The following is an 11,721-nucleotide window of genomic DNA, read 5'->3' as shown; positions in this document are numbered from 1 at the left end:
GCTTTACGACTGTTTGGGAGGCTGATTCAAAATGGAGTAGACACCGACGGCACGAACTCAACTGCACCAGGTTCGGCGGCTCCGTTTTCATCTTCACGCCGTGTTCACTTCGACTCCCCAGGAAACAGGCGACCTCGGCACAATGTCCGAGGAGAAGAGCTCCGGCTCTCTGGGTTTCTTTTCGAGCTACGACGATCTGAGCGACAGCAGCGACTCGGAAGACGAGCGGGCAGGTCGGAGGACGAAGGCGGGGACAGACGCGCCGGGAGGCGACGCCGGCTCGTCGCAGCACGGCAGCCGGGGGGCGGCCGCTGGAGCTCCTCTGCCCAGACCCGACGAGCTGTTCAGGTCCGTGTCCAAGCCCGCGTTCCTCTACAACCCGCTGAACAAGCAGATAGACTGGGAGAGTCTGACCGTCAAAGCTCCGGAGGAGGTAGAAAACGAGCGCACCCCAAAGTAGACCGAGGTGTATTCTGGGAGATTTTAGGATATATTTTGAGATTCACACTCACCGTTAATCCTGTTAATGTATTTACAGTCACCACCGTGTTTGAGCCTTTTATAAAATTCCATACACATCTACAGTCACCAGCATGGCCGCATAGGGTTGAGGGGCCCGGTTGTTGTTGGGGCCCCTCCTGACCCCCCCCCCCCCCCCCCCCCCCCCCACACACACACTTTATGCTCATGAGCTGCTCAATTGATTAGTTGATTGAAAACAATAGAAAGAATCATGATCCTCAGTCTGAATTGCGATTATGCTGCTAGTAACACCCATACTATAGTTTTAATCTTTTCTATTTGTACCCGATTAAAGACTATAAAACACGAATGATGCCAGACTAATGTCATAAAAGCAGCGGTGCCACTTTATTATGAACTCATTACGGCACATTGAGAAACAGTACAACTATAAAGCAACAGCCAAAAAATGGCACTAGCGGCAAATAAGAAAAATAGTTTCACTGCAAAAAATGAATATCTTTAAATCACTTAGAGCTCAAGTATACGACTACTTGTAGTGCAAAGAATGTTAACTTAAAAGTGCACATGTACAGATCTGTATGATTCCTCTGAAAAGCAAATCATATTGAGATGTTTCTATTTGTTATGTCTCCCCCCTATTTCCCTACACGAGGGGGGCAGAATATTAGAAACAGCTCTGCATGTAATACAGTCAAGGACAACTCCACCACTAAGTATGTCCCCAGTTATGAAACATAAAAAACCTCAATCACAGTGTTATAAACGCTAAGCATAATGGTTGCCATGAAGCCTGACTTTATAGCAGAACACTTGCATTAGACTATACAGGTGTGCCTAACAATTATAGACTATAGCTTGATTGACAAACAGGCAGAATACGAAACATTCAGCACTTTTGTAGGAATCTGTAGATTCGTTGCTTTTTTCTAAACTTTTTTAATTCCTCCAAGCCAACTTTCTGCATTATGCTTCTCTCCGTTCCCCGAAGCCCGTCAGAGAGTTCAAGCCGTGGAAGACGAACGCCGTGCCCCCTCCGGAGAGCTACACCGCGGAGCCGGAGAGGAAGAAGGGCCCTCCCCCGGGCATGGACATGGCCATAAAGTGGTCCAATGTGTACGAGGACAACGGGGAAGACGCGCCGCAGCCTCACACCGGCAACGCCCAGTTCCTGCCCGCAGAGGAGCAACCGTCAGACTCAGGTCAGTCCTGCGGGGCGTCAGAATTGATAAACTGATGAAATGATTACTTTACTCTCCCCCTACTACTCCCAGCAGACTACATCAATAAGGTTTATGTGATTTTTGCGGAGGTCTGCGTATACCCCCCCCCCCCTTTGCCAACTAAAACCACAAAGTAAATGATCTGTGTTCTTGCATTTGTGATTAGCGACTGGATGGACCTAAACCCACCCATGAACAACTGTTTAGGTACCAAAAAATGCAAAAACACAACTTCAGTTTCACCACGAATAAATGAATGTTAGCAGCCACAAAATCACAAACCAAACCCAAGCTTTAAAAAAAATAACACAAGACTTGCACTGGCTCGGATGCTATTGTCTATTGTCTCTTTTAGAAATAGTGCGCTCTCGAGTGATTAAAAAATAAATCATTATTTTCCACTCTCCCCCCCCCCACCCCACCATTAAAATCCCCCAACTACCCCACCCCCTCCCCCCACCCCCCTTCTGGTGATCAGATGAGGAATCGGAGAAAACGTCGCCCTCTGCCAAGAGGTGTCGGGTGGAGACCTTCCAGCAGAAGGAGAAGAGGAAGAGGGACATGGGACAAGCCACCTCTGACAAGAACTTCGTCGAGGAAGAGAAGAGGATCCTCAGGCAAAAGATCGATTGAGGCCCCCGAGCTGCCTGCGACAAGGCGTAGTAGTATTCTAATTTAAACATTTTTATTTCTGCAGAGAACTTTCACCAACGTTAGCAAAAGTGGTCACGTCGGTAGCCGCCCTTTTACTACCCACGGTATATGTTGACTTGTTGTAATTTGCAATATTATAGTCTTTGTTCTGTGTTCAAATGACTTGTCTGACCGTTTTGAAAGAAAAGCTTTATATCAGTGGGGTTCGGTATATAGTGCAGTCTCACTGCAAACATTTCAACCTAAGAACTTGGATTTTTGACAAATCCCTGTTAACTTCTTGTCCAAATTTAAAGCCATCGTTTACTCACCAGCTGTCTTCCAGAGACACGGAGCTGAGGGACGTCACTAGTCACAGCTTTACGCCGTTGCTCTTGTCCCAGGATCCCTGGGGAAAATCAAAGGAAGGCGAAACTAAAAAAGTAAAACATGTCAGTTTTCCTATGAATGAGGGCTTTAGCCTGCTGTGATACATCAAACATTAATCCTGGGGCGTTTTCTCTATTTAATTTAATTACTTTAAAAAAAAAAAAACAATGACATCTTGCTGCGGTGGTTTAGCTGATCCGTGTTTGTGGTTAGTCATGTATTCTGCTAAATATCTATCCACCGCTGAACTGTGACTGCTTGTGTTGTGTTAAATACAGAAACTTTTTTTTTCAAAAGACTGTAAATATGTTGAAATTATCCCTTTTTTTTCACCCCTGACATGTTGACTCCTGACAGTAGGTAAAGCAGAGTTGTTGCTAATTATATTAATAATTGGTTATGTTGTTTTCAAGTGTCCGAGTCATTACATGACAGTGTGACAGTTAGTCTGCATTTATAATACCAGGACCCCTGAAACCAAAGCAGCTAAATGTTATTCAACCATTATTTATAGTTTTAGTTATTCCTACTGTGACGTGTCAAAATGTCTTCAGTGAAAAAAACAATGATGGGCACTAGGTGGCGCCCTTCAGCTACACTAGAATCCACTCCCTTCATGTTAATAATGTCGAAGTCTGCTGCACTTTGTTCAAATGTTTAAATCACAACCAGGGTCTGAGATTCTGAGGAACGGGAGTGTTGATCTTCGATTTGGAAATTTGTCTCATCTCAATTCTCTTGAGATACTCTGTTCATACAGACTTGTTCATTCAGTCTCATGTACCTTGTCTTACAAAACTCCTCGGATCTGCTCACAAAAATAAAATCAGCTCCATGTGTATTTACTATTAGGATCATTGTACCATTTTACGTTTCTGTAATTTGAATATTGATCATTTTTGTAGTTTTGTTTTCATCGAGATATTGTCCGTCAAAAACCACTATAGGCAATAAAAGATATTTTACTGGAGCAGCTGCTCTGTCAGTCATTGGAAGAATGTTTTGTAAGATGGAGGTCGATTGCTGTTCCAGACAAACTCACCGTTGAACACATTCATTGAAAACAAGATGGGTTTTTTTTATTATCATTGTTGCAGTCCAGAGAATTGAAACCAACATTCCCAAATTCACTTGTGAGCAAATATAATGCTTTTCCAAGAACTGCGGGGGTGAAAAAAAGGAAAAAGCACTTTAGGCGTTTAGTGATCAGAGGAACTCCCGGCCTATCTGTCATCGGGGGCGGACATGAAATAGTGTAAATGTGCTTCTGATTAAATTCCAGCCTCCAGGTATGTGCCTGGCCCTGTCTGAAATGCGTACCTGGTCATGCACCGCAGAGCCGCAGGCTGATTTTATCAGCCATATTTACGAACAAATGACTCCCCTCTCTCTCTCTCTCTCTCTCTCTCCCTCTCTCTCCCTCTCTCTGAGCCAATCGAATGAGCGCTGACCAGCGGGGTCACATCCATGAATGTTTAAGACATCTTCCCTGTCAGACTCTCAGTCCGGTAGCTGCGCAATTTTCCCAGAAAAGTGTGTGTTTTTGCACAGCAAAGCACTCACAGAAATGAGTGAAAAAGTTGTTACCGTCTTCCTGGACCGTAGCTTCCTCGTACTGTTGAGATCATGTTACCGGGATGTCAGACATGGCTGACCTCATCTTCACTTCATGAAAAAGATCATCTTGGTTTTTACGTTACACTTGGTACACTCATGGCACAGCTCTGATGAATATTGCTTCATTAAATGTCTTTTTCTAAATTTTTAAGGTTTAGATTTTGCTTGTCTGAACATTTATGACTTATTAACTTTAATTGAAAGAGTGTGACGATATACCTCGGGGGCCGAGTGTCCATCACAGTAGCCGTTTATCACGGTGACACGTTTACTGGAAGGTCGAGGCCCCCTAATGGCCCATTCAGTATTCAGGGATCTTTACGGAGCTGGCTGCCTACAGCTGCTGCTATCGTGACTTATGACATTTTCACACAGTCCGAACCAAATGTCACAGCTTGTATGTAAATGTGGCTGTGGCTGTTGTCTGGCGCTGCCGGGGGGCCACCGCCAATACCTGCTCTCTCTCCGCTGCCTTACAAGACGCTAAGTCCACAGCCAGTTTGAGCAAAACGCTAAGTTCAGAATGTTAACATTCTCACTGTTACTGTATTGTGAATTATTAGCAAGTGATATTCACCAGGTTCATCAACCTAATGATGGGAATGTCATTAGTTCGGGATAAGTGTTGCAGGTGTTGTCTGCAATTCACTGAATGGAGCCAAACGGCTAAAATAATAATTGTTCGTTGGACAAAAAAAAGGCCCACATAAAGGCCCCGCATTTTTCCACATAACATGCTTATATTTTCTGTTATATTTTGTACATACCTATTGCTTTTTAAAATTTCTTTCTATATTCTTCTGTCAAATCTACTGCCGCAATGCCCAAAATGTCCCCATTGTGGGACGAATGAAGGAATAACTCATCTTATCTCAGGAAAGTGAATCAAGTTGGACCAGGGGGGTCGTATGTGTTCGATATGTGGTAGCTACTAGTTAGTCATGTTGATGACAATATTCCACGCTCACACGAAAATGGGCTCTGGTGAAGTTAAAATGGCAAGTGACTTGTTGTTCGTGACATCATAAATACTTAATCATAAATTACTGAAAGGTAATTCACTATTGAGAGGGGCAAATCTGATCTAATGGAACTATATCTTTTGTTTCTACCCCTCATATTGAAAACATAAAGAAAATTGGCAGATTTCTTTCGTTTGACCCCATGAAAGTTTCGTTTTGTGGCTACAGGTACATCTAGACGCTACCCAGAAAGATCTCCCTATATGAGATGGTAGCGGTATGGGAAAAAAATCGGGGAATCACCAATGTCGATGGGAATCGCCATGGAGTCGCCACGAAAATGCCAGCTCGAAATTCCGAATCAGTCCGTCCGCTGGTGGTTGAGATATTTCAGTCTGAACTGTAGCGTTGGCTCGACGGGCCGACGTCGTCATTCCCCCCGAGCCAAGATGAGAGTTCATGAAATGTTCTTCTTCTCCTCTCTGCATCAGGTTTTTTGGGGATTCCCGGCTCCCTGTGGACACACTCGACTGACTTGTTGACTCCTCTGAAGCCCCTCGCTCCCTCTTGGATGTTTTCTAGAGGCAAACAGTTGCTTTTCACACCAGCGATTCCGGCCGATCGTGTGAAACAGATGTTTGGCAGAGAAAGAAAAGAAGGGGAAAAAAACCCCCAACCCCTGTGTGGAGCTGGAGACAGACGGACCCCTGTAACCTGACATCGGAGCTTTCACTTCAGGTAAGAGGCATGTTAACAGCATGTTATCGGCGTGTGTGCTTCATGTGTTGAAATCATATCTTTTGGAGGAAAAGAAAAAATAGATCAAAGTGACCTCATGGCTCGAAGAAGGCCACGGTCCATAAAACCACAGGTTCCACTCTCTTGGTCTCACACCAGATGACGGTCGGACAGTAATATAATATTGTAATTTACAGTCACATTGTGGTACACTGGCCCCTGATTGCAGCTGCATATTTCCAAAAGTCCCCCCCCCCCCCCCTCGTTTGAAGTTGACGTTCCACTTCCACAGTTCGTCTGTGCCACCCGAGAACATCTGCACAGTTTCATCAGATGTTCAGGAAAGAGCTGCGTCCGTCGGTATCATGACAAGTCATGGATGTAGCTGCAATCAACAGTACAAAAGTGAATAGGACAAAACAAAAGGATTCCAGCTTTTTCAAAATGCATATCACAACACCTTTGAACACAGTTTTATTTTAAAATGTCTTGCTCTGTATAACTTTCCCGTATGTGTGCGCGTCTATTTGACATAATTGTAGGTCTGCCTGCACCGATGGAAAGTAGCTCGTATAGGAACGATACATGAGCGGATTAGATTTAAGATTTGTGGTTATACCACAAAAATGCCAGAAAGACAGAACACCAAGATGAACCATGATGTTCCCTTTTCACAGGGTTGAGAAAATATTCCTCCTTCTTAAACTAACTACATAAATGCTCTTTGGTTTTTGCTTGATAGCGGAAAGCTCATGAAAAGAGATAAACTGCCCGACAGGACAGTGAATGATATTTGTTTTTTAAATGTTAAAAATCTGAAGCATAATATGAATTAATAATAATATTTCTTTGATGGAATTCACGCAGTAAAATGAATTAGAGTAACTTTTCAAATTAAGTAATTTATATTATTATTATCATCATTATTATTATTTTTATGAACACAGTGGTTTAGTTTTCACACACACAGTATATGGACTTAGAGATAACCTTTAAAAAGCGGAACATTTTCAGCCTGATCGCGTGATAAATGCGCTCGGGGAGAGGAACGTTCCGAGGCGATGGAGAACAGTAGCAAAGAGACGAGCAGTCTGACCTCCCGTCGTGATAAACACATCAGAGGTCGTCTGTTGATAAGGACGTGGAGGAGACGCACAAGACAGCCCACGCTGTGTGTGTGTGTGTGTGTGTGTGTGTGTGTGTGTGTGTGTGTGTGTGTGTGTGTGTGTGTGTGTGTGTGTGTGGGGTCAGCGGCGGTCAGCTCACCTGGCTGCTGGTCAGTGACAGTGGAGATACTATCTGTGTGAATTCTCTTATCTTGACCCTTGTGCTGTCGGTACAGTGAGTCGTGTAAGTCTGCGTGCGCGCGCACACACACACACACACACACACACACACACACACACACACAGAGATCCTCCTCAGTGAAGATCCCTGATGGCTGCAACACAGCTGATTGTGTGGTCAAAGTTTTTTCTAATTGAACCAAATCAATTCATCCATCGTCTTATTTTATATATTCTTCATGCACAAATGCCAAACATATTCGGTTTACAGCTTCTCCAACACCGAGATGTTGTTATATTCGCACCTACTGGTGACTTGGCCTGTTGTGTTGTTTTATCATAATCATTTGGCAGGTTTTTTTTATGATCTGGTGTCAATAAGATTTCTAAAAAGGAAAACAACAGAATAATTGCTCATAAAACGAGTTCATAGTTGCAGCTTGATTAGATTTCTCTAATCTTTATCACAGGAGTTCGGTGAGATCTGTGAGCCTCCCGGGCACTTTTCCGAAAATAGTAGATTGGCAGATGTTCTGCTTTCATTTTTCTGTGTAGCTTCTTTTTAACGTGATTCTAAGTTTAGTCTTTCCGGCAGCTAAAAGTAAAAGTTGTAAAGTGAACGCAGTCACGAGTTTCAAGTACATTATACAAAAATAAACAAGAATGGATGCGTTAGCCTGCTCGAATTTAGTTTATTTGATTCACGGAATGTGCTTCAGAAGTCAACTTTTTTTTCCCGTCCTGAGTGATCTGATCACGTGTGGCTGAGCCCAAACTCCTCTTGGGTCACTTTTGATGGACCGGCCACAGTTTCACAATAAAAACCTCTCAGTGTTTTTAAATGGCCAAAATGACCAGGTCTGACCATAGGGCCTTATTTGTTCCAGTTGCGATACAGCGAAGGCCTTGTTTGGTTTTGATTTTGCTCACAGATGTTTCAGCCGAACAAGAGCAAACAGGATATTTCGGTTTAACGTCCCACTATCTCAGTCAGGTTCGTATCTAACAAGATAAGAGCTTATCTGGCTTCCCGGCAACAGGATTTCACGCGCGCTCGCACCAACTCGCACATCAAATATTACGCTCCATGATATCACATAGACCCTGAAGATTGAATGGGTGGAAACGATTGTGGACACAGTGTAGACATTTTATATGAAATGTGTTATGGCCAGCAGTTTCCCTATCTTAGCTAAGCCTTAGAATTAAGATTTGAAACAAGAGTTTTTCAGGGGTTTCTTAGCAAAGGAAGTCAAAGACTTCCTGGCGTCTTCCGCGAAATGTTGAATTATACCTTTAATGTCTTTTGTTAAAAAAGACGACTTAAATTAACCCGCACTCTTTTTGATGAAGAGTTTCATCTAATTACTGTTTAAATTGCTGTCACACCCTGGCGGGAGTTAACTTCTGGCGATACAACTGAACCCTCTGTATAAAAATGCCCCCAAAAAATTAAAAGATGAAATCCTTGCATCAAATAAAACAAATCAAAACCGAGATATATTGTTCAAGACTAACTTTCAGATCTTTAACAAGACAGCGGTGTGAATACAAATGCAGCAGTGGGGGCACAATAAGAGTTCCTTTTAGATTTATTTATTTTTTTTCTTTTTCCTTCAGTAGTAAAATATGAGTGAATGGCTCATGACAATAACGTGACTCTGGAACGTAAAGCAGCAGCAGGCCCCTCGGCAACGCTACTCTTGACAGCGATCATCCAGCCTAATTTATACCCTGAGAAAGGCTTGTGTCCAAGGACGTAAATTTAGTTGCGGTGTGCACTGAAAAAAAAAAAAAAAATAAGGGAAGGCCCATAAACCGGCTGTGACCGAGAGAGAGAGAGAGAGAGAGAGAGAGGAACAATGGGCAGGAGGAGAGCCCCAACAGCTGCAAAGCCCCATATCGCGACACGCGCACACACACACACACACGCACACGCACACACACACACACACACACACACACACACACACACACATATACACAAGCATCCTCTCCCCACTTTCCTTTTCTCTCTCTCTCTCCTAGTCACACACACACACACTAATACACACACACACACACATATACACAAGCATCCTCTCCCCACTTTCCTTTTCTCTCTCTCCCTCTCCCAGTCACACACACACACACACACACACACATATACATCCTCTCCCCACTTTCCTTTTCTCTCTCTCTCTCCTAGTCACACACACACACACACATACACACACACACACACACACACACACACACATATACACAAGCATCCTCTCCCCACTTTCCTTTTCTCTCTCTCTCTCCCAGTCACACACACACACACACACACACATATACATCCTCTCCCCACTTTCCTTTTCTCTCTCTCTCTCTCCTAGTCACACACACACACACACACACACACACACATATACATCCTCTCCCCACTTTCCTTTTCTCTCTCTCTCTCTCCTAGTCACACACACACAATCACTTCTCTTCCTCATACACTCTCTCAGGCCAGGCCGTCTGAAAGGAGGCCAGCTGAGCAGATGTTCTGCCACGGCCTCCACAAAGGACACAAGTGACTGGTGAAGGCAAGCGAAAGAAAAATGGAGACAAACTTCCGTCAGCATGCAACTGACAACTGCTGATTTCTGTGTTCACTTCAATCTTTGTTCATCTTGTTACGTGTCTTTTTAATTTTAGATCCATATATGACTATGAGCTCGGATAACAATTAATGTGAGCTATACTTAACATAAGAGAAGATGAACATGCAATATAACATATTCTATAGCTCATCTTTTGTGCTGAAAATCTCTTAATTAAAATAACCGCAACACAAGCAGAGTGTAGGTTCCCGCCAACAATTGTACGTTTGAGTACAGCAAATGCCGAGATGTGCTGAGTTTCATTCCACCGCGTTTTCTCTTTCCACACGTACGACAATCCATCATGCGCACCCGCTGCGCGTAACCTCAGGTTCTGCTGGATATCGCGAGACGGCATCTCCTCTTCAGGCATGCAAAACATTTCCAGAATGAAAATTGCACTCATTTATTGTTGTCAGTCCAAAAACAGAGGACATCGCTCATGGCCTGCAGAAGGTGTGCCCAACAACTCTTTACAATCCGAACGTTTGTGTCCATCCTGATGCATCGTACGTCTTTTCCCTGACACCCCCCCCCCCCCCGCGCCCGCCTCTCTACCTCCTCCATTTTTCTCTCCTTCACACACAAACAGACACTATTCCGCCTGCAGGTTTTGACCTGCAAATAACTGCCCAGACAGGGTCTAGTCAGTGAGTCGCGGAGGCAGGCCGAGGCGTCAGGGCCTACACGGCTCCTGCAGAGCAATAACAGATGCTTATCATGTTTTACTGAGCGGAGTGGAGGAGGAGGAGGAGGAGGTGCTGCTGCTGCTGGTGGAGGAGGAGGAGGAGGGGGGGGGGGTTGAAAGTGGCACGTCGGGGCCCTGTCGATGAATGGCACTTGAAAATAAATGCCCTCAATCATGGGCTGACTGATTGTACTTTATGAAACACGACCACCTTTGTGCCAGGAGTGTTAATAATGGATTCCGATTAAGTTGGAGAACGCGCGTGTGTGTGTGTGTGTGTGTGTGTGTGTGTGTGTGTGTGTGTGTGTGTGTGTGTGTGTGTGTGTGTGTGTGTGTGTGTGTGTGTGTGTGTGTGTGTGTGTGTGTGTGTGTGTGTGTGTGTGTGTGTGTGTGTGTGTGTGTGTGTGTGTGTGTGTGTGTGTGTACACCCACTGCAGCCTTTTCAGCAGCTCATCCTCTTGCACATTCCTCGCAGAGGCAACAGCAAACAAATGGCTTAAGGTTCAAGTGAGGTATGTTTCATTGCGCTCTCAGAAACGCGGCCCCGGTTGCCGCGAGCGGGGGCCAGTGGGGGTCAGATGCAAGGTCAAAGACGCGGAGGATTACTCAAGATATACACTCCAGATACAAGTGTCAGTGCCATAATTGGCGTAGATCCATCTCGACGGGGGGCTGCGTGCGCTTTTTTTGGGGATGGAGGGTAAAAAAAAAGAATTGGCCTTCGTGTGCAGGTAATGATGAAGATGAACCCATATGATAGAAGAAAAAAAGGACAAATTCCTCATGGCATACATGGTTCGGCTCATTCGTGAAGAGGTAACGGACCATCCAGCGCCGTGAGGTTATCACCATCTTCATTATTCTTTCTTGCTGAGACCAACATTTCTCTCTGTCCCCCCCCCCCCCCCCCCCCCCCCCCCCCCCCCGAGATGAGAGTTGTTTTCACCGCTGTTTGCTGAAATGCCTTCACAGCTCCCAGTGAAGGTGGTAATTTGGAGTCTTGGCTCGGTGCTTGTGTGAATTTAATTCCAGATTTCAGGGACGAATATGTGTTGAATTTCAATGCAGGGGCTGGTGCTCTCACTC

The 11,721-nt window shown here is 44.6% G+C and overlaps 1 protein-coding gene across 1 annotated transcript; it reads left to right on the top strand.

Moving 5' to 3' along the window:
- The first annotated feature begins 12 nt into the window (after window positions 1-12).
- c13h1orf52 (chromosome 13 C1orf52 homolog) lies at window positions 13-3,699 on the top strand. The gene is made up of 3 exons (XM_035647432.2): window positions 13-433; window positions 1,475-1,685; window positions 2,185-3,699. The coding sequence occupies exons 1-3, from the start codon at window positions 143-145 to the stop codon at window positions 2,337-2,339; spliced, it is 657 nt and encodes a 218-aa protein (XP_035503325.1). The 5' UTR covers window positions 13-142; the 3' UTR covers window positions 2,340-3,699.
- The last annotated feature ends 8,022 nt before the right edge of the window (window positions 3,700-11,721 follow it).

The sequence above is a fragment of the Scophthalmus maximus genome, chromosome 13 (genome assembly GCF_022379125.1).
Source record: "Scophthalmus maximus strain ysfricsl-2021 chromosome 13, ASM2237912v1, whole genome shotgun sequence".
Taxonomy (NCBI): domain Eukaryota; kingdom Metazoa; phylum Chordata; class Actinopteri; order Pleuronectiformes; family Scophthalmidae; genus Scophthalmus; species Scophthalmus maximus.
Note: the sequence above shows the minus strand (reverse complement) of the source record. Positions and strands in the feature narration are given on the sequence as shown.

What these genes read in the sequence shown, in the direction of transcription:
- c13h1orf52 (XM_035647432.2), top strand. Translation starts at nt 143, where the DNA reads ATGTCCGAGGAGAAGAGCTCCGGCTCTCTGGGTTTCTTTTCGAGCTAC. An exon ending in CCGTCAAAGCTCCGGAGGAG is followed by an intron (nt 434 to 1,474) that starts GTAGAAAACGAG and finishes CGTTCCCCGAAG; the next exon opens with CCCGTCAGAGAGTTCAAGCC. An exon ending in GGAGCAACCGTCAGACTCAG is followed by an intron (nt 1,686 to 2,184) that starts GTCAGTCCTGCG and finishes TCTGGTGATCAG; the next exon opens with ATGAGGAATCGGAGAAAACG.